We start from the raw sequence: 21,466 nt of genomic DNA on the forward strand, positions 1-21,466 counted from the left end.
CATGATTTGGCGTGTTGGGGCACATTTGGTGTAAGGGAAGCTGGTGCACATGGATGTCCAGGGCCTGATGGGTGTGGCCACGCGATGCAGAAAGACCTGGGTGTCTTCGGCCTGGCACCAAGTGGAATGTGAACTTCACATCAGTGGGGTCAGGCCAGAAGCAACCTGGGCTGTGGGGCCAGGTCCCTGGGACTGACGCATTTTGGAGGTCCGTGAGGTTGCATAGCCACAGCTGAAGTTCCAACTGGCCTGTCTCCCGAAGCCCAGGGAGGGATTCATGGGGACTGGACAGAGCTTCTCCTGGCAGCTCCTTCCCAAGGAGATGCTGGGTTTGGCTGGCAGATTTTCCTGAAGGGGGCCAGGCGCAGTGGTGCACGCCTGTAATCCCAGCACTTTGGGAGGCCAAGGTGGGTGGATCACTAGAGCCCAGAAGTTCAAGACCAGCCTGGACAACGTGGTAAAACCCCATTTCTACAAAAAAAATACAAAAATTAGCCAGGCATGGTGGCATGTGCCTATAAAGCTATCTAGGAGGCTAAAGTGGGAGGATCACTTGAGCTTGAGAAGCAGAGGCTGCAGTGAGCTGAGATCACACCACTGCACTCCAGTCTGGGTGACAGAGTAAGACCCTATCTCAAAAAAACAGGCTGGGTGTGGTGACTCATGCCTGTAATCCCAGCACTTTGGGAGCTGAGGCGGGGAGGATCACCTGAGGTCAGGAGCTTGAGACCAGCTTGGCCAACATGGCAAAACCCCCGTCTCTACTAAAAATACAAAAATTAGCTGGGTGTAGTGGTGCATGCCTGTAGTCCCAGCTACTCAGGAGGCTGAGGCAGGATAATTGCTTGAACCCGGGAGGCAGACACTGCAGTGAGCTGAGATCACGCCACTGCACTCCAGTCTGGATGACAGAATAGGACCTTGTCTCAAAAACACAAAACAGGCCGGGTGCGGTGGCTCACACCTGTAATCCCAGCACTTTGGGCAGCTGAGGCGGGCAGATCATGAGGTCAGGAGATGGAGACCATCCTGGCTAACACGGTGAAACCCTGTCTCTACTAAAAATACACAAAATTAGCCGGGCGTGGTGGCGCGCACCTGTAGTCCCAGCTACTCAGGAGGCTGAGGCAGGAGAATGGCATGAACCCAGGAAGCAGAGCTTGCAGTGAGCCGAGATCATGCCACTGCACCCCAGCCTGGGTGACAGAGCGAGACTCCGTCTCAAAAAAAAAACAGGGCCAGGCACAGTGGCTCACGCCTGTAATCCCAGCATTTTGGGAGGCCAAGGCGGGTGAAGGCGGGTGGATCACGAGGTCAAAAGATAAAATCCAACATAGTTAAACCCCATCTGTACTAAAAATACAAAAATTAGCTGGTCGTGGTGGTGCATGCCTGTAATCCCGGCTACTTGGGAGGCTGGGGCAGGAGAATCACTTGAACCAGGGAGTCGGAGGTTGCAGTGAGCCGAGGTTGCGCCACTGCACTCCAGCCTGGTGACAAAGCGAGAGTCCGTCTCAAACAGCAACAACAAAAACAGGCCAGATGTGGTGGTTCATGCCTGTCATCCCAGCACTTTGGGAGGCCGAGGCAGGGAGGATCACCTGAGGTCAGGAGTTTGAGACCAGCTTGGCCAACATGGTGAAACCGCCGTCTCTACTAAAAATACAAAAATTAGCTGAGTGTGGTGGCGCATGCCTGTAGTCCCAGCCACTAGGGAGCCTGAGGCAGGATAATTGCTTGAACCTGAGAGGCGGGAGTTGCAGTGAACTGAGATAGTGCCAATGCTTTTCAGCCTGGGCAACAAGAGCAAAACTCTGTCTCTAAATAAATAAATAAATAAAACACAAAGCAAAACAAAAAGGAGGATGCCTATATTCCAGAGGGAAGACTGAAGCTGGAATGGTTCAGATTCAGGGTGTGGATGATGAGTTGCTACTAACTCAAGGCTGAGGTCAAGGGTTTCTGGACTCCATGTAGTCGAACTTGCCTGTAATCCCAGTGTCTCAGGAGGCTGAGGCAGGAGGACTGCTTGAGCCCAGGGGTTTAAGACCAGCTTAGGCAAAATAGGAGCGTCTGTTTCAAAAATAAATAAATAGGCCAGGCGCGGTGGCTCAAGCCTGTAATCCCAGCACTTTGGGAGGCCGAGACGGGCGGATCACGAGGTCAGGAGATCAAGACCATCCTGGCTAACCCGGTGAAACCCCGTCTCTACTAAAAAATACAAAAATCTAGCTGGGCGAGGTGGCGGGCGCCTGTAGTCCCAGCTACTCGGGAGTCTCCAGGCAGGAGAATGGCGTGACCCCGGGAGGCGGAGCTTGCAGTGAGCTGAGATCCGGCCACTGCACTCCAGCCTGGGCGACAGAGCAAAACTCCGCCTCAAAAAAAAAAAAATAAAATAAAATAAAATAAATAAATAAATAAATAAATAAATAAATAAAATAAGGTAAAGGGTTTCTGGGTGGAGGACAGGCATAGCAAAGGTAACAGTCTGGGACTCAGGTGGCATTGTACTTCAAGAGAAACTCAGAACGAATGCCAATGGGGGCCAGTTCCAGCTTTCTCCTGGGGGCCCAGGAGCTGTGGGAAGTGTCAGGTTAATAGCAGGCAATGGATTAGCACGTCATTTGCATAAGCCACATCTCCCCGCCCCTCCACACCAGGACTGGCTGAGTCCGGGAAAGGGGAGCTTGGAGTGACCCAGCCAGGCTTGGATTAGTGGCCAGCTGTCCCCCTTCAGGGCGGCAGCTGAAACCCAAGACGGGGATTAGAAAGGTTTTCATTCCTAGCCTTGGGGGCGGGTGCTCCACGCCTCACCTGTGCAGGTGTGTTCACCACCTCTCCCAGGGCAGGACCATGCCAGCCTGAGGTCAGCGCCAGTCAGCGGCCTGGACTCGAATCCAGTCAACCTGACCCCAGAAACAGAACAAGAAGTATGGTAGGGAGCACAGTCCCCTCCAGCGAGGTCTGGGGCTAGTGACCTTCTGACCTACACGCTGTTCCTGGACTTGGGCCAACTTTGAAAAAAGCAGGGAAATGGAGGCAGACCACTTTGCTCGTTTTGGGGTGGGGCAGAGAAGCTGAATTTCTTCTCTGTATCCCGCCGACCCCCAGAGTCTAAGACCTACCTGTGTTCTTGGTCCCACCAGGTGGTTGCCTGTGGAGGGGCAAAGGGAGCCAAGGTCACATGTGGCGTGGGGGTGGGGACAGGTTCCCAGGCTGCCCCAGCAGGATCTGGCCATTCCCACCAGTGCTTCCTCAGCAGATGGGCCTAGGCCCCTTTGTCCCCAGTTTGCGGCCGCCGCAAGGTCAAATGTTACCGCGGGGCCGCGGGCAGGGGTCAGGGAGGCGGAGTAGAACCTCGATCCACTCCCAGGCGGGTCCTGGGGGCACAGGGGTGGCCAGGCTACTGTGAGGGGGTGGGGAAGCCTTTGGGACTGGTACTACTGGAGTTTCTGGGATCTGCACAGTGGTCTTTCTTCACCCGTCTCCCACCCAGCCCTCAGCCCCCTCGCAAGACTTGTCTCCCTCAAACCTAGTTCTCTGCTCCCTCCCCTTCACAATCCCCCTATTCCTTGAGTCTTCCCTCCCTCTTCTTCTTTTTTTTTTTTTTTTTGAGACAGGGTCTTGCTCAGGCTGGAGTGGAGTGACGTGATTATAACCCACTGCAGCCTTGAACACCTGGGCTCAAGTCAGGTCTCACTTTATTGCCCCGGCTGGTCTTGAACTCCTGGCCTCAAGAGATCCTCCTGATTCGGCCTCCTAAAGTGCTGGGATTACAGGCGTGAGCCACAGCGCCTGTCTGTCTCTCATCGAAGTCTCTTTTCAATCCCTTCGGTGAGACCTCCACCCCAGTGCTCCCCACCAAAGATCCTAGCAGGTCCAGGCAAGGGGCCTAGGATCCCTGTCCTCACAAATTACCAGTCGCATTCTCATGCAGCCTCAGAACCAAAGGGTCTTCTCTGCCCACCCACGCCTTCCTCTCTCCCAGCAGGGATTACATCAGGCTGTAGGCAGAACCCGACTCTAGACCCACGGGAAGTCCTTGCTCATGTCTAATCCTAGTCCTTCCTGCTTTCTGTATTTACTAACGCCTCCTCCTCCACCTTGCAGGCAGCCAGAACGTCCCTGGAACAGGTCGAGAGGCCCAGGGCTCGGTGTGCATGGCTCTCCCAGAACCTCAGTTTCTTTTTAAGTGTTGGGAGATCTCTAAGCATCTTCCCCCCTCCTCCAGGGAGGGCAATTCTTCAAGTCTCATCAGGGCTCTGGGAGGCAGAGGAGGAGGTGCGCAGAGGGCACAGTCCTGGCCGGAGCTCCCAGAGGCCCAGCTGCATGCTCTGGTGTCCAGCTCTGGGCTCAGGGTGGGGTGGGACCACAGTCTGGGTGGCTGGGGCCGCAAGACTCCGAGGTGAAAGGTCACTCCTGGAAGAGCTTTTCCAGCCGGTTAAAGGTTAACCTGTCCAGAGCCAGAGGCTTGGGCTTTTCCAGCTCGCCAGCCCGGACTTCGCATACAAAGGGTGCTTAATAAATGCTGGTCAGGCGGGCCCCAGCCCCGGTTCTGGGGGATGGGGTGAGTTGGAGGTGGCGGCAGCTGCGAGGCTTCAGGGCGCCTGGAAGAGACATCTGCAGTCCAGCCGGCCGCCAGGCCAAGCCCTTTCTGCAAAGCACAGAAAGAAAAGGAAATTAAAAGGGAAAAGGGGCAGGCCCCCGGCAGGGGTGGTGGGCATGCCTGTCGCCTCCAGCCGCGCGGGGCGGGTGGGCGCCCTGCCCCCGGAGGCCAGAAATTCTGCAGAGGGGCCCCCTGACCTCGCGGCCCCGGCCAGCCGGTCTCAGACCACAACATCCCTTCCCCCTGGAGATTCCGGGCACCAGGTGTTAACCCGAGCAGAGAAAGGGTGGGGTGGGGGTCAGACGCAGCGACTTTCTGGAAGAGGAAGCAAACACAATCTAGGATATGTGTGTGTGTGTGTGTGTGTGTGTGCGCGCGCGCGCGCGTATGTCTCATGCGCGCGTGTGTCTTGCGCAGGGGCGTGCCCCCCCCGGGTGCCACTGGCCCCCCATCATTGCTTTGCCGGGAACGGTGGGGTGGGGGGAGGTTCCGAGGGGCGCCTCGAGGGTGATCGAGCGACCCAACGTCCAAGGCCAGAGGTGGAGGGGAGGGCCTTGGAGAGACATCTTGGTGAGGCTCGAGGAAGGGCAGAGGGCAGGCGCGGTTCAGGCTCCCGCCGCGGCCCGGCAGGGGTTAAGGCTGGAGCCGGGCGAGGGCGAGGGCGGGGGTGCGGGGGGGAGGGGCAGAGGGAGGCGGAGGAGGGTCAGGCCCCGCGGCCCCGCGCTCGGCCCCCGTCCCTCCCGCCGGCCCGTTCGCCCGGCGCCGCGCGCGGCCACCCATGCCCTTATAAGGGCGGCCGTCGCCGGGGCAACGAGCGCCCGCCCCCAGCCCGCGGCGCGCGCCCCTGCCCCCGCCCCCGCCCCCCGCCCGCCCCGCGAATGGAACGCTGTGTGTCAAACCGGCCGCAGCGCGAGGCCGGCGCGCGGGGTCGGCGGCAGTGGCGGCGGCGAGAGCGAGGCTCGGGCTCAGGCGCAGGCCCAGGCCAGGCAGGAGCGGCCGCAGCGGGGGCAGCAGCTCCAGAGGCGCCGGCCCAGCGGCCCTGCAGGCCCGGAGCAGCAGCCGCGGGCGCCGGGGGACCCAGGGGGCGCGGCGACCGGCCCCGGCGCGCACCCGCCGCCCCTCCCCCCCCGTCACGGGCGGCCGCGCAACTTGCGGCCAAACTTTCCCCCCGGCCTCCCGCGCTCGGATGGCGGCCCGCTGAGTTGGCCGCAGCCCCCGGGCGAGCGGCGGCCAGGCCAGAGGACGCCCCCTGCGCGGCTCGGGCCGGGCCATGGCCCGCGCGCCCCCGCCGGGGCCCCAGGGCGGCGGGACGCGAGTCCTTTGGGCCCCCGGCCCGCGCCTCTAGCGCGCCCCTCCCGGCCCCGGGCCCGGCCCCGCGCACGCGTGGGAAAGTTGGCCTGGAACCGGCCCGACCAGTTCCGCCCGGGCGCGCGGACCGGCCGCAGGAAGTTGCTGCAAAACTTTTTTGGGGGGTGCAGCCCGTGTCCCCCGCGCGCCGGGGCCGGATGCGCGCAGCGTAGGGTCCCCCGGGCCGAGAGGGGTGCCCGGAGAGAAGAGCGCAGAGGGGGCGCCCCGGCCCCGCTGCCCTGGGGCTATGGCCATGGTGACCGGCGGCTGGGGCGGCCCCGGCGGCGACACGAACGGCGTGGACAAGGCGGGCGGCTACCCGCGCGCGGCCGAAGACGACTCGGCCTCCCCCCCCGGTGCCGCCAGCGACGCCGAGCCGGGCGACGAGGAGCGGCCGGGGCTGCAGGTGGACTGCGTGGTGTGCGGGGACAAGTCGAGCGGCAAGCATTACGGTGTCTTCACCTGCGAGGGCTGCAAGAGCTTTTTCAAGCGGAGCATCCGCCGCAACCTCAGCTACACCTGCCGGTGAGCCCCCCATCCGCGCGCCGCCGCCGTGCACCCCGCCCCGGCCTGGGGCGGGCCTCTGACCTGCTCGGTCACCTTGGGCCTGGCGCTGACCTTCCCTGGGCCTCCACTACCCCCTCTGAGATAGGGGCACAGCACGCGACTCCCGCATTCCATGGCTGGGATTGTGCATACAGTCGGCGCTGCATCATTGCAGGTTTCCCCCCATCAGGTGGTCCCTGGAGGCTTTTGCCCCAGTTACTTGCTTCTCCTTCCCCCCTCCTTTTCTCTGGAGAGGGGTCATCTCCGCGCTGGGGTGGGGGTAGGGGTGCTGTCAGGGGTGGCAGCCCAACCCCAGGGCACCCGTTCTCGGGGATCCCAGCGCGCGGGATGCCCTCGAGGGAATCGAACGTGGAACTTGGACCGTGGAGCTCGCAGCGTCCAGGGGCCATTGTCTGCGGCCGCGCGGATCGATACGGCGCGCCCTTGGGGTCAAATATCACTTCCAAAGTCGCTGTGGCTACGGAGGCGGCAGACGGAAGGAGGCTGGGGTGGCACGGGGCGGTCTTCTTCCAGTGAGGGGCCCAGCGGTGGGGGTGGGGGTGGGAGCTGGCCTTGCCCATCCCGGGGAACCCCTCTGGGCTCACTCGGAGCCTTGGGTCACCGGAAATCGCCACTGGAAGGCCGGCAGGGCCACCGGAATTGACTGAAACGTCCCCCTCCCACGGGGGTGGGTGCAGACCTGGGGCTCTTGGAAAAATCCCTTAAACTTTGGGTGTCTCTGAGACGGGCAGGGAGTGAAACGTTTCCGAGCAGGATCGCTGGGCCGTCCCAGGTCGGAGACCTCTCTGGCAGGGCGTGGCCTTTCTAGCTGTTCTGGCGGAAGGTCCCCAGGGAAAGCGATCGGAAGGTCCCCAGGGAAAGCGATCGGGGTTGTCCAGCTCGGGAGTTCTTTTCTCACCGTTCCCGGGCGAGCATCCGATCTGTCCGTTTATAAGCCCCTACTCTGCACCCCAGGAACATGCAGGGTGTCTGTAGAGCCGGTCTAGACGGTCTCATTTCCCAGCTGCACGAAACAGAGGCCCAAAGGCCCAGAAAGAGGTCCTGGTGCCTGCTTTGCGTTGGACATGGAGGGACCCTGCCCGAGTTGGGGCTTTGCAGAGGGGAACTGTGGGACCAGGTAGGGGACCGTTGAGTTCGGATCGGGGTGCCCCCAGGGAGAACGGCTGATGGAAGGCTTGTTGGCTGAGGCCACCAAATAGGGCCTCAGGTACCCGAGGGTGGAGTTTGACCCCAGGTCCCTGGTCAGGGCTGGCCTGGTGTGACCATGTGTGACGGAGCTGCCTTGCTCCCTCCTTCAGCACAAACTGGGCCACTAGACTTTGGCCTCATTCTTGCTGCTGGAAAACCGCCTTCTCTCCCATCATGTCTTTAGGGAGGGGGCTCAGGCAGTTTTGGGGTCCCAGGGGCTTCCTGAGGGTGGGGTCAGGGAGCACCAGTTTCGGGGGGATTGGGGGGGCCTTGCTTGGAGCTGGCAGGTTTGTGCTGTGTGAGTTGTGTGACCTGGTGAAGTCACCATTCCATTCTGAGCTTCAGATGGATTTAGCAGGGTCTCGCTGGGGCACATCCTGGGTGGTTTGATGCCAGCCCCTCCAGAGAGACCCCAGCTCCAAGTCTAGCTCCTGAGAAGCCCCCAGTCTGGAGGAGACACAATGAGACAGATGCCCCAAGCCTGCGGGATCTGGGGTCCCAGGGAGACAGCAGAGGCTCTGCCTGGAGGAGTCTAGAGGACATGAGCCTTGAAGCATGGAGTTGGCAGGTGGAAGAAAGGCCACAGGGGCATGCCAGTGTGTGGCCCAGACAAAACATTTAGTGGCAGACTGGGGGAGCTGTGCTGTAAGAGGGGACCATGCAGCCATGGGAGAAATCATAGCTAGGTGGGCCTGAAATGCTGGCTGAGGGTGATGGGGAGCCTTGGAGGGTGTGTGAGCAGGCGAGGGCTCTGATCAAATTGGACTGGAGGCCAGAAGCTCAGGGAGGAAGCTGAGTTGGGCCATGGGGTTGGGCAAAAAAGCATGCACTCTTTAGGTGGGATAACAGGAAGAACTTAACTGCTTCCCTCCTTGGAGGGACGGATCTGTCCCAATTCTACAGCTGGGGAAGTTGATACAGAAGGTTCAGGGCCTCCCCTGAGGTCAGGGGAAGTTGATACGGAAGGTTCAGGGCCTCCCCTGAGGTCAGGGGCCCCTGAGCCGGGCCTCTCCCTGCCTGCAGGGCTGCCCCAGGCCATGCAGTTTCCACCCGACTGCCCTGGATCCTCCCACCACCCTGCGGCTGGGCTTTGTTCTGGTTCTGCCTGAGCTCCCTCTGCCCTAGTGGGGCCTCTTCCCAGGGGCTCAGCGGCTGGTGCTGCGGGACCCAGGCAGTGGTTGGGGGTTAGGGGAGGATGGGGGTGTTGGGGAGATGGGCTCAGAGCCTCAGCTTTCCTAAGTTGGGTTCCTCACCTGGGGTCTGGGTCTTGACACTGTCCCCCATGAACCCCTCTGACCCAGTCCATCCCATATAGGGCGGTATCTGGCCTCCCATTTTCAGATGAGGAAACCAAGGCTCAGTGGGGCAGTCACCACCTGAGGGGTGGGGCTGGGTGTCTGCCGCTGAGATTCATCTGGGTTTTGTTTTGTTTTTGAGACGGAGTTTCACTCTTGTTGCCCAGGCTGGAGTGCAGTGGTGCGATTTCGGCTCACTGCAACCTCTGCCTCCTGGGTTCAAGCGGTTCTCCTACCTCAGCCTCCCAAATAGCTGGAATTACAGGCATGCGCCACCACGCCTGGCTAATTTTTTGTTTTTTTTTTTTTTTTTTTTTGTTTTTTTTTTTTTTTTTTTTTTTTTTGAGACGGAGTCTTGCTCTGTCGCCCAGGCTGGAGTGCAGTGGCCAGATCTCGGCTCACTGCAAGCTCCGCCTCCCGGGTTCACGCCATTCTCCTGCCTCAGCCTCCCGAGTAGCTGGGACTACAGGCACCCGCCACCTCGCCCGGCTAGTTTTTTGTATTTTTTTTTTTAGTAGAGACGGGGTTTCACCGTGTTAGCCAGGATGGTCTCGATCTCCTGACCTCGTGATCCACCCGTCTCCGCCTCCCAAAGTGCTGGGATTACAGGCTTGAGCCACCGCGCCCGGCCTAATTTTTTGTATTTTTAGTAGAGACGGGTTTTCTCTATGTTGTTCAGGCTGGTCTTAAACTACCAACCTCAAGTGATCCGCCTGCCTCAACCTCCCAAAGTGCCAGGATTACAGGCATGAGCCACCGCATCCGGCTTTTTTTTTTTTTTTTTTTCTTTTTTTTTGAGGCAGAGTCTCACTCTGTCGCCCAGGCTGGAATGCAGTGGGTCAATCTTGGCTCACTGCAACCTCCACCTACCCAGTTCAAGCGATTCTCCTTCCTCAGCCTCCCAAGTAGCTGGGATTACAGGCATGCGCCACCATGCCCAGCTCGTTTTTGTATTTTTAGTAGAGATGGGGTTTCACCATGTTGGCCAGGCTGGTCTTGAACTGACTTCAGGTGATCCACCCTCCTCCGCCTCCCAAAGTGCTGGGATTACAGGTGTGAGCCACCGCGGAGATGCATCTGTTTAATTCCCTTAAGTGATGGTTCTACTCTGTGACTGTCTCTGTGTATCCCCTGGGTGTCCCCAGCTGGGACCCCACAGGTAGTCGCTCCAGGCGCAGGCCTTGGAGAGCCCCCAGCTCCCGGTGGCAAGAGACCAGGGGAGTCCAAGGGAACGGGCCAAGGGGAGAAGGTTCTGGGGACATTTGAAGAATAAGGCCTGGACCTTCCTGCTTGGGGCTGACCCAGGACGGGGAGCTCACCTCCTCCAGGGTGGAGCCACCTGTCTCATCCCTGCAAGAGGCAATGGTATTCACTGAGGGCTGACCAGGAGAATCTCGAGCTTGCATAGGGGTTGGGTGGTCCTCCCAGAACACAGCAGTGGGGCCTTCAGGGCAGAGGACCCGAGTGACTTTGTTTACTTACTCATTCATTGGTGTGGGCTTTGTGCGGGTGATAATGCAGGGGCCCCACAGACCACTAGCCTCTGGCCTGACCCCTAGTTAACTCACAAAGCCTAGCTTTCTGACCATGTCGTCTCTGCCTTCACATCATTTTGGGGACAATGACCCTGCTCAGCCTGACAGTGACCAAATAAAATGAAACCCTTTAGGCCTCCATATTTGTGTATTTCAGCCCTTTTGCTCTGGCTATACTCTGTCTCTGGGATCACCCCTCCAGTCACCTGGAGAACTCCTATTCATCCTTCAAAACCCAGTGCCAATGTGCCCTCCCTGGGGTGCTCATCTGCTTTTCCACAGATTCCGCCTCATCCATCACCACCCATCCAGGTTATCCTGTCTGCTTTGCAGACCTGCAAGCTGAGCTCCTGTACCCCTTCGGGGCTACCTTCCCAGTCTAGAGGGCCCCTACTAGTATTTCTGAGGGGCAGCCTCCAAAGGCAGCTCATAGGCTGGTTGGGGGAGGAGGACATGGGGGTCTCAGGGAGCCCTGGCCTCTGTGTGCCCCCAGGTCTAACCGTGACTGCCAGATCGACCAGCACCACCGGAACCAGTGCCAGTACTGCCGTCTCAAGAAGTGCTTCCGAGTGGGCATGAGGAAGGAGGGTGAGTACGCATTGGGGACACACTGGGGACGATCACAGCAGCTAGGGCTGGGGTGAACAAACAGCTTCTTCCTCCCTTTTTCCCTCCCTTTCACAGGGGTCTGGGTGCCTCAGGGGGTGGGGCCCAGCGCCTGCTAACCTCATTACCACTGATCCCTTGATCTAGTGGGCTGTGGTCTGGCCCTAGGCTGGAGGAATCCAATTAGGATCCCTGGCCCCCTGGTTGCTGCCATGGAGCTGAAGAGGCCAGGGACGCCCCACAAGGGACTTTCCCCAGCCCCATTCTCTTGCAGGAGCTCCCCTCCCCAGTTACCCCCGAGTCCGGCCTCAGAGGCCGGTTCCCTGGCCCTGACACCTTGGTGACCTCTTGTCTGCTAGCGTGGCCACTGCTTTCTGAACAAGGATGTGTGTGTGTGGTTTTTTTTTTTATTTGATTTGCTTCCCCTCCACCCTTCACCCATGCTTTTTGTTTGCCCAAGGCAGGAACTCTGCCTGTTTAAGGCAAAGGGCAGCTTACCCTTTCTCCTGACCCGGGGCACTGGGAGCAAGAGTGAGGCCCAGCTGTCTCTGCTCAGGGAACCTGGGTGGATGGGTGTATTCTGGGCCAGTGGGCCTAGAACTCTGCCAAACCCCCTTAGAATTCAAGTAGAACCCAGAGATTTCCATATGGATTTCTGGGGTTCAGGAATAGAATCTAGCCTATTGGTGGTTCACGCCTGTAATCCCAGCACTTTGGGAGGCTGAGGAGGGCGAATCACGAGGTCAGGAGATCGAGAGCATCCTGGCTAACATGGTGAAACCCCGTCTCTACTAAAAATATAAAAAATTAGCTGGGCATGGTGGCGGGTGCCTGTAGTCCCAGCTACTCGGGAGGCTGAGGCAGGAGAATGGCATGAACCCCGGAGGCGGAGCTTGCAGTGAGCCGACATCGTGCCACTGCACTCCAGCCTGGGCGACAGTGAGACTCCGTCTCAAAAAAAAAAAAAAAAACTAGCCTATTGGATGAGATCTCCTGTGCTGGGTTTCAGGTTCCTCTGGGGACTGCGTCGTGGGCCAGGCTGGCAGTTCTTTCTAGTGTCTAACCTGAGCCTCTCTTGCTTTGAAATTTTTTTTTCTTTATTTTACATTTTATTTTATTTTATTTATTTTATTTTGAGATGGAGTCTCGCTCCATCTTCTAGGCTGGAGTGCAGTGGTGTGATTTCAGTTCACTGCAGCCTCTGCCTCCCGGGTTCAAGTCATTGTCCTGCCTCTGCCTCCTGAGTATCTGGGACTACAGATACAGGCCAACACGCCCAGCTAATTTTTGTATTTTGTTTTGGTTTGTTTTTGAGACGGAGTCTCGCTCTGTTGCCAGGCTGGAGTGCTGTGGCTGGATCTCGGCTCACTGCAACCTCCGACTCCCTGGTTCAAGCGATTCTCCTGCTTCAGTCTCCTCAGTAGCGGGAATTACAGGGATACGCCACCATGCCCGGCTAATTTTTTTTTTTTTTTTTTTTTGAGACAGAGTCGCTCGCTCTGTCGCCCAGGCTGGAGTGCAGTGGCCGGATCTCAGCTCACTGCAAGCTCCACCTCCTGGGTTTACGCCATTCTCCTGCCTCAGCCTCCCGAGTAGCTGGGACTACAAGCGTCCGCCATATCACCCGGCTAGTTTTTTGTATTTTTTAGTAGAGACGGGGTTTCACTGTATTAGCCAGGATGGTCTCGATCTCCTGACCTCGTGATCCACCCGTCTCGGCCTCCCAAAGTGCTGGGTTTACAGGCTTGAGCCACCGCACCCGGCCTGTATTTTTAATAGAGATGGAGTTTCACTGTGTTGGCCAGGATGGTCTCGATCTCCTGATCTCGTGATCTGTCTGCCTGGGCCTCCCAAAGTGTTGGGATTACAGGCATGAGCCACCGCGCCCGGCCTAATTTTTGTAGTTTTAATGGAGATGGGGTTGGCCGGGTGCGTTGGCTCAAGCCTGTAATCCCAACACTTTGGGAGGCCGAGGAGGCCGAGGCGGGCGGATCGCAAGGTCAGGAGATCGAGACCATCCTGGCCAACTTGGTGAAACCCCGACTCTACTAAAAATACAAAAAAATTAGCCGGGTGTGGTGGTGGGCGCCTGTAGTCCCAGCTACTCAGGAGACTGAGGCAGGAGAATGGCGTGAACCCGGGAGGCGGAGCTTGCAGTGAGTCGAGATCGCGCCACCGCACTCCAGCATGGGCGACTGAGCAAGACTCCGTCTCAAATAAATAAATAAATAAATAAATAAATAAATAAATAAATAGAGATGGGGTTTCACCATGTTAGCCAGGCTGGAGTCTCCCAACTCCTGACCCCAGGTGATCTGCTCGCCTCAGCCTCCCAAAGTGCTCGGATTATAGGCATGAGCCACCCCACCCGGCCGCTTTTTAAATTTATTTTCTAGAGACAGGGTCCCACTATGTGGCCCAGGCTGGTCTCGAACTCCTGGCTTTAAGTGATCCTCCCACCTTCGCCTCCCAGACTACTGGGATTACAGGAATGAGCCACCATACTTGGCCTAAAGCTGTTGTTTTTTTGTCTAGGCCTTGGTGGGAGAAGCTGAGAGAGGCAGCTGAGGAGCTTCCTTTTAAAACTGATCCCTCCCTGTGGCCCCTTTAAGTTTGGGGGTAACTTTCTTGGCCCTGCCCCCACAATATGGATTTTGCCTCTACTTGTCTATTTTACCTGAAATCCTCATATATCTCAAGTCATGGCCTCAGAGCAAACAGCCTCGCCAGAAGTCTCCAAAAGCCTCGCGTGGAAATATGTATGATGACAGCTCATGCTTTTTTTTTTTGAGACGGAGTCTCGCTCTGTCCCCTAGGCTGGAATGCAGCGGCCAGATCTCGGCTTACTGCAAGCTCCGCCTCCCAGGTCCATGCCATTCTCCTGCCTCAGCCTCCCAAGTAGCTGGGACTATAGGCGCCCGCCACCTCGCCCGGCTAGTTTTTTGTATTTTTTAGTAGAGACGGGGTTTCACCGTGTTAGCCAGGATGGTCTGGATCTCCTGACCTCATGATCCGCCCGCCTCGGCCTCCCAAAGTGTTGAGATTACAAGCTTGAGCCACCGCGCCGGGCCGACAGCTCATGCTTTAAGCACAGTCCTGCCTCGGGGCCTTTGCATGTGCTGTTCCTTCTGCCTGGAGTGCGCTTTTTCCAGATCTGTGCATGGCTCCCTCCCTAACCTTGCCTTCAAGGTTTGCTCAAACATCACCTCCTCAGGGAAGCCCTCCTGATCCCCCTGTATTTGACGCCATCTGCCTTGTTCTTTTTTTTTGTTTTTGAGAGGGAGTCTTGCTCTGCCAGGCTGGAGTGTAGTGGCGCCATCTCAGCTCACTGCAACCTCCTCCGCCTCCCGAGTTCAAGTGATTCTCCTGCCTCAGCCTCCTGAGTAGCTGGGATTACAGGCATGTGCCACCAGGCCCGGCTAATTTTTTGTATTTTTAGTAGAGACGGGGTTTCACTGTGTTAGCCAGGATGGTCTCGATCTCCCGACTTCTGGATCTGCCCGCCTCAGCCTCCCAAAGTGCTGGGATTACAGGCGTGAGCCACCGCGCCCAGCCCTCCCTTGTTCTATAATTTGCTTACACCCAGAGTGTCCATTCCCTGTGGGCAGGTATTTTTGTCTATCTTGTTCCCCAGCACCTAGACCAGGGCTTGGTACACAGTAGGTGTTCAATAAATGGTCCTTGGCTTGAATTACCATCTATTTAGCCCTTCCTATGTGGCAGGCATTATTTTAAGTTACATCGATTCTCATTTAATTCAGTGATTGGTGACATCATTTTTTGAGACAGGGTCTCACTCTGTCACCCAGGCTGGAGTGCAGTGGTGTGATCATAGCTCACTGCAGCCTTAAACTCCTGGGATGAAGTGGTTCTCCCACCTCAGCCTCCTGAGTAGCTGCAATTATAGGCGTTCGCTACCATGCTCGGCTAATTTCTTAATTTTTTGTAGAGATGGGGTCTCGCTATGTTGCCCAGGCTGGTCTCGAACTCCTGGGCTCAAGCCTCAGCCTCCCAAAGTGCTGGGCTTGCAAATGGGAGCCACTGTCTGCATTTTACAGATGAGGAAACTGAGGGACACAGCAGATTGGTGAGGCCATCTGTCAGAGAGCAACAGAGTTGCGATTGGGATTTGAACCTCCACAGTCTGGGCTAAAGAGCTGGAGAGTGGTTTGGGGAGGAGTGAACAGAAAGTGCAAAGGTCAGCTGGGCGCAGTGGCTCACGCCTGTAATCCCCGTACTTTGGGAGGCCGAGGCGGGTGGGTCACGAGGTCAGGAGATTGAGACCATCCTGGCCAACATGGTGAAACCCCATCTCTGCTAAAAATACAAAAATTAGCTGGGCGTGGTGGCAGGTGCCTGTAATCCTAGCTACTCGGGAGGCTGAGGCAGGGGAATCACTTGAACCTGGGAGTTGGAGGCTGCAGTGAGCCGAGATCATGCCACTGCACTCCAGCCTGGTGACAGAGTAGAACTCCATCTCAAAAAGAAAGAGAGAGAGGAATAAAGGAAAGGAAAGAAGGAAGGGAGAGCGGGAGGGAGGGAAAAAAGAAAAAGTCCATAGGCCCTGGGGTGGGAATGTGGCCATGTGAGGGAGTGGTGGCTGCTCACAACCCAGTGAGCAAAGGGGGAAGAAGCTCCCTGGAGGACCGGGGAACCACTTTTGGGCCTCGTCCGCCTGTCCTCATTTGACAGTTGACTTAGACTCAGGGACCCCTTGGAGCGGGCTTCAACCCAGGTCCCGGCTTCTCCGCTCAGCGCTGTTCGCCCCCGGATTCTGCCCGCATTCCCCTCTGGTGTTTGCTTACACAGAGTTGACCTGGAGTTCACGGAGGTGATGAGATGGGGCATGCCAACTCATTAAAGCTCATTAATTAGTCTGCTGGCAACCAGCCCAGTCTGCCCTGCCACCCTGCCCACCGCGGCACAAGCCAGGCAGGCACGTGGCCAACCGTCTGCCTCTTTGTGCCTCAGTTTCCCTTTTCTCACCCACCTGCTCACTGCGGACTTGTGCCCAAGCCAGCAGCAGGGCCTCCCCGCTTCTTAAGCAAGGCTACTGATGGCGACTAATGTTTACTGAGGACCTACTGCAGCCCCCCCAGGACCCCTCCCTACTGTGGGTCCCCCCCCCAACCCTTCCCTGCATTGTGGCTTCTGCAGGGACCCAGACCGGCCCTCAGGGGTCATCATCTGGTGGGGAGGGGATGGAAGGTAGAGAAATGATCCCCGCTCCATAGGAGACAGCTAGTGCTGGGTGGGTATTGACTTCTTGCTTTGGGGACCAGGCTGGCCAGGGTCCCCAAGTCCTCCTTGGCCCATCCTCAGCTCTGGGAACCCCGTGACTAACAGATGGAGGCTCCAAAAGGTTTATTAGATGCTCCTCCTTGTCCCCAGGAGCTGGGGGTGGGGAGTGGTGGCTGGACCTGGACAGGGGCTCCTGGACCCTGACTTTAACCAGCCTGGTGCCCATGGGGTGGGGTTAGGCGTTCTGGGAAAGGCTGGGCCTGGGGGCTTTGGAGGGGAGGGCCTGAGTGACCCCTTGATGACTTTTGTCTCCCTTCCCCGTTATTCTCCTTACTTTTCCTACCTTGTCCTTCCCTACCTGCCCCGCCCCCCATGTCTCTCTGGGCACCTACTTGGCCCCTCATTCCTTTCCCTCTCTCCTGTGCTTCTCCTCTCTCTATACCCCTCGCTCCCCTTCCTGTCTCCATTCCTATCTCCTGTCCCCATCTCCTATCTCCATTCCTCCCGGCCTTCTGTGCCCCGCCCTCCCCCATCTCCTGTCCCTCCCTCGTTTCCTGCTGTGGCCACCCCGTTCCCCCCACCCCCCCCCCGCCCGCCCGCATCCCCTCCCGCCCGCATGTCTCTCCTGTCCCTGCCTCCCGCAGCGGTGCAGCGCGGCCGCATCCCGCACTCGCTGCCTGGCGCCGTGGCCACCTCCTCGGGCAGCCCCCCGGGCTCGGCGCTGGCGGCGGTGGGGGGCGGCGGAGACCTCTTCCCGGGGCAGCCGGTGTCTGAACTGATCGCGCAGCTGCTGCGCGCTGAGCCCTACCCTGCGGCGGCCGGACGCTTCGGCGCAGGGGGCGGCGCGGCAGGCGCGGTGCTGGGCATCGACAACGTGTGCGAGCTGGCGGCGCGGCTGCTCTTCAGCACCGTGGAGTGGGCGCGCCACGCGCCCTTCTTCCCCGAGCTGCCGGTGGCGGACCAGGTGGCGCTGCTGCGCCTGAGCTGGAGCGAGCTCTTCGTGCTGAACGCAGCGCAGGCGGCGCTGCCCCTGCACACGGCGCCGCTACTGGCCGCCGCCGGCCTCCACGCCGCGCCCATGGCCGCCGAGCGCGCCGTGGCCTTCATGGACCAGGTGCGGGCCTTCCAGGAGCAGGTGGACAAGCTAGGCCGCCTGCAGGTCGACTCGGCCGAGTACGGCTGCCTCAAGGCCATCGCGCTCTTCACGCCCGGTGAGTCACGCTCCGAAGGGGGCCGCGGGATAGGGGGACCCAAGGGAGGTTAGGAGGAGGGCAGCCTAGACCCAGACTCCAGCCCCCATAGCGCCCCGCTCGCTGCCTAGGCCTGGCGCCCTGCAAGCGCCGTGAGCGAACGCTCATGGGTGGCCATAGAGGGGTGATGTAAGCAGTGTGACACAGTGACACCCCCACTGCGTGATTCCAAGACTCTTGGAGAACTCTGAACCCCGGACCCCAGACCCCTCTTCCTGTTCCCAGGCTCCCTGAAACCCCCTACTCCCTCACCAAAGGTCTCTTCACGCTCAGTGAGCACTGATAGCACAAAGTTGGGGGAACGTGGGAGGGACGGTCCTAACCCCCTGTTTCTCGCCCCCTCAGGCCCCCACTGCCTGATTACTGGGCTCTCAGGGCAACCTGCAGGTAGCCAGGATTGTAGGGATCTGGGTAGGGGCGTGGCTCGGAGGCCCCTCCCATTGAGGGGCGGGGCAGCCCCAGAACCTTCGTAACCATCAACTATCGAGCAGTGGTAGCCCTATCTATTCCAGGACTGGTGGTGCAGCCAGCTTTTTTTTTTCCCCACTTTATTTTTTTATTTGTGTTTCTATTTTTTGAGACTGGGTCTCACCCTGTCATCCAGGCTATGGTCCGAACACGGTTCACTACAGCCTCGAACTCCAGGGCTCGAGCAATCCTCCCTCCCACCTCAGCCTCTTGAGTAGCCGGGACCACAGGTGTGCACCACCATTCCTGGCTAATTTTGTTTTAAAAGTTTTCTGGGCCGGGCGCGGTGGCTCAAGCCTGTAATCCCAGCACTTTGGGAGGCCGAGACGGGCGGATCACGAGGTCAGGAGATCGAGACCATCCTGGCTAACACGGTGAAACCCCGTCTCTACTAAAAAATACAAAAAACTAGCCGGGCGTGGTGGCGGCGCCTGTAGTCCCAGCTACTCGGGAGGCTGAGGCAGGAGAATGGCGTAAACCCGGGAGGCGGAGCTTGCAGTGAGCTGAGATCCGGCCACTGCACTCCAGCCTGGGTGACAGAGCCAGACTCCGTCTCAAAAAAAAAAAAAAAAGTTTTCTGTAGAGACATGGTCTCACCATGTTACCCAGGCTGGTGTTGAACTGGGCGCAAGCAGTCCTGCCTCAGCCACCCAGAGTGCTAGGATTACAGGCGTGTGCCACCATGCCTTTAGACAAAGATCTTTCCAGCGTGTCTCCTGGGAGTTCTTTCACCTACTGGAAGCCTCTAGATCCCATCAGAGGTATCTTTGGGGCTAGGAACCAGATCCAGGCTACTCTGGGAGGTGGCTTTCATTTGATAAATATGGTTTTGGTCCTGCAAGGTGGCTCAGGCCTGTAGCCACGGCACTTTGGGAAGCAGAGTTGGGAGAATCGCTTGAGCCCAGGAGTTCCAGGCTCCAGTGAGCTCTGATTACCACACTGCACTCGAGCCTGCGCAACAGAGTGAGACTGCGTCTCAAAAATCAATAAATATGGCTTTATTTATTGTTTTCCCAGAAGATTCTTCTTGGCTTCCCATCGTCTTGGGTCTCTCTAGAGGCTGCCACATTCTCTCACACCACAGGCCCTTCTGGGCTCTGTCTTCCTTCCTTCCCAGCCCCACCTTCCCTGGGAGCTTCCTTAGAACCTGTCTCCTTGGCCAGGCCACTGGCTTTGTAATCCCAGCACTTTGAGAGACTGAGGTGGGGAGATTGCTTGAGATCAGGAGTTCAAGACCAGCCTGGCCAACATAGCGAAACCTCTAAAAATACAAAAATTAGCTGGGTGTGGTGGAGCGTGCCTGTAATGCCAGCTACTTGTGAGGCTAAGGCAGGAGGATCACTTGAACTCGGAGGCGGAGGTTGCAGTGAGATCGTGCCACTGCACTTCTACCTGGGGGACAGTGTGAGACTCCATCTTTTTTTTTTTTTTTTTTTGAGACGGAGTCTCACTCTGTCGTCCAGGCTGGAGTGCAGTGGCGCGATCTTGGCTCACTGCAAGCTCCACCTCCCGGGTTCACGCCATTCTCCTGCCTCAGCCTCCAGAGTAGCTGGCACTACAGGTGCCCGCCACCACGTCCGGCTAATTTTTTTTGCATTTTTAAGTAGAGACGGGGTTTCACTGTGTTAGCCAAGATGGTCTCGATCCCCTGACCTCGTGATCTGCCCGCCTCGGCCGAGACTCCATCTTAAAGGAAAAAAATTAGGCCGGGTGCGGTGGCTCACGCGTGTAATCCCAGCACTTTGGGAGGCACGTGCCATCACACCGGGCTAATTTTTTAAATTTATTTATTTAGAAACAGGGTCTCCCTCTGTTGCCCAGGCTGGAGTGCAGTGGCACGATCTTGGCTCACTGCAACTTCCGCCTCCCAGGCTCAAGTGATCCTCCCATTAGCCTTCTGAGTAGTGGGACTACAGGCACATGCTACCATGCCTGGCTAATTATTCTTAATTATTAGTAGAGATGGAGTTTCACCATGTTGGCCAGGCTGGTCTTGAACTCCTGACCTCAGGTGATCCACCTGCCTTAGCCTTCCAAAGTGCTGGGATTACAGGCGTGAGCTACCGTGCCTAGCCCCAACTAATTTGTTTTTGTAGAGAAGGGATCACACTGTGTTGTCCAGGCTGGTCTCAAACCCTGGCCTTAAATGATGCTCCTGCCTCTGCCTCCCAAAGTGCTGGAACTGTGGCCGTAAGCCATCACGCCCAGCCCCCTGTTCTTACCCACAGTTGCAAGTGGTAGCCCCTAGTCACCCCTGTGGGCCCTGTGTTCTCTGGCTGTCTCCCACCCTGTCTGACTTGCCTTTGTCCCCCTAGATGCCTGTGGCCTCTCGGACCCGGCCCACGTGGAGAGCCTGCAGGAAAAGGCGCAGGTGGCCCTCACCGAGTACGTGCGGGCGCAGTACCCGTCCCAGCCCCAGCGCTTCGGGCGCCTGCTGCTGCGGCTGCCCGCCCTGCGCGCCGTCCCTGCCTCCCTCATCTCCCAGCTGTTCTTCATGCGCCTGGTGGGGAAGACGCCCATTGAGACACTGATCAGAGACATGCTGCTGTCGGGGAGTACCTTCAACTGGCCCTATGGCTCGGGCCAGTGACCATGACGGGGCCACATGCGCTGTGGCCAGGCCTGCAGACAGACCTCAAGGGACAGGGAATGCTGAGGCCTCGAGGGGCCTCCTGGGGCCCAGGACCCTGGACCCTGGCTTCTCTCCTCAGACTTCTATTTTTTAAAGACTGTGAAATGTTTGTCTTTTCTGTTTTTTAAATGATCATGAAACCAAAAAGAGACTGATCATCCAGGCCTCAACCTCGTCCTCCCCAGGACCCCTGGCCAGGATGGAGGTAAGGGATGGAGGGTCCAATCCTGGGACAGCCTTGTCCCTCAGCACCCCAAGCATGAACTTGTGGGATGGTAGGGTTGGCTTCCCTGGCATGATGGACAAAGGCCTGGCATCTGGGCCGGAGGGGCCGCTCCAGTGGGCAGGGGTAGCTAGCGTGTGCCAGGCAGATCCTCTGGACACGTAATCTATGTCAGACACTACATGATGACTCAGTCAAGGCCAATAATAAAGACATTTCCTACCTGCACAGCCTTCCTGGGTTTTTTTTGAGACAGAGTGGTACTTCGTCACCCAGGCGGGAGCGCAGTGGCGCCATCTCAGCTCACTGCAACCTCTGCCTCACAGGTTCAGGCGATTCTCCTGCCTCAGCCTCCCCAGTAGCTGGAACTACAGGCACCCATCACAATGCCCAGTTAATTTTTTTTTGTATTTTTGGTAGAGATGCGGTTTCACCATGTTGACCAGGTTGGTCTCGAACTTCTGACCTCAGGTGATCCACCACCCCCGCCCTTGGCCTCCAAAAGTGC

The 21,466-nt window shown here is 58.0% G+C and overlaps 1 protein-coding gene across 1 annotated transcript; it reads left to right on the plus strand.

The window, feature by feature from the left end:
* The first annotated feature begins 5,501 nt into the window (after positions 1 to 5,501).
* Positions 5,502 to 21,186, plus strand: NR2F6 (nuclear receptor subfamily 2 group F member 6). The gene is made up of 4 exons (XM_007995690.3): positions 5,502 to 6,478; positions 11,032 to 11,126; positions 17,030 to 17,596; positions 20,419 to 21,186. The coding sequence occupies exons 1-4, from the start codon at positions 6,201 to 6,203 to the stop codon at positions 20,691 to 20,693; spliced, it is 1,215 nt and encodes a 404-aa protein (XP_007993881.1). The 5' UTR covers positions 5,502 to 6,200; the 3' UTR covers positions 20,694 to 21,186.
* The last annotated feature ends 280 nt before the right edge of the window (positions 21,187 to 21,466 follow it).

The sequence above is a fragment of the Chlorocebus sabaeus genome, chromosome 6, assembly GCF_047675955.1.
Source record: "Chlorocebus sabaeus isolate Y175 chromosome 6, mChlSab1.0.hap1, whole genome shotgun sequence".
Classification (NCBI taxonomy): domain Eukaryota; kingdom Metazoa; phylum Chordata; class Mammalia; order Primates; family Cercopithecidae; genus Chlorocebus; species Chlorocebus sabaeus.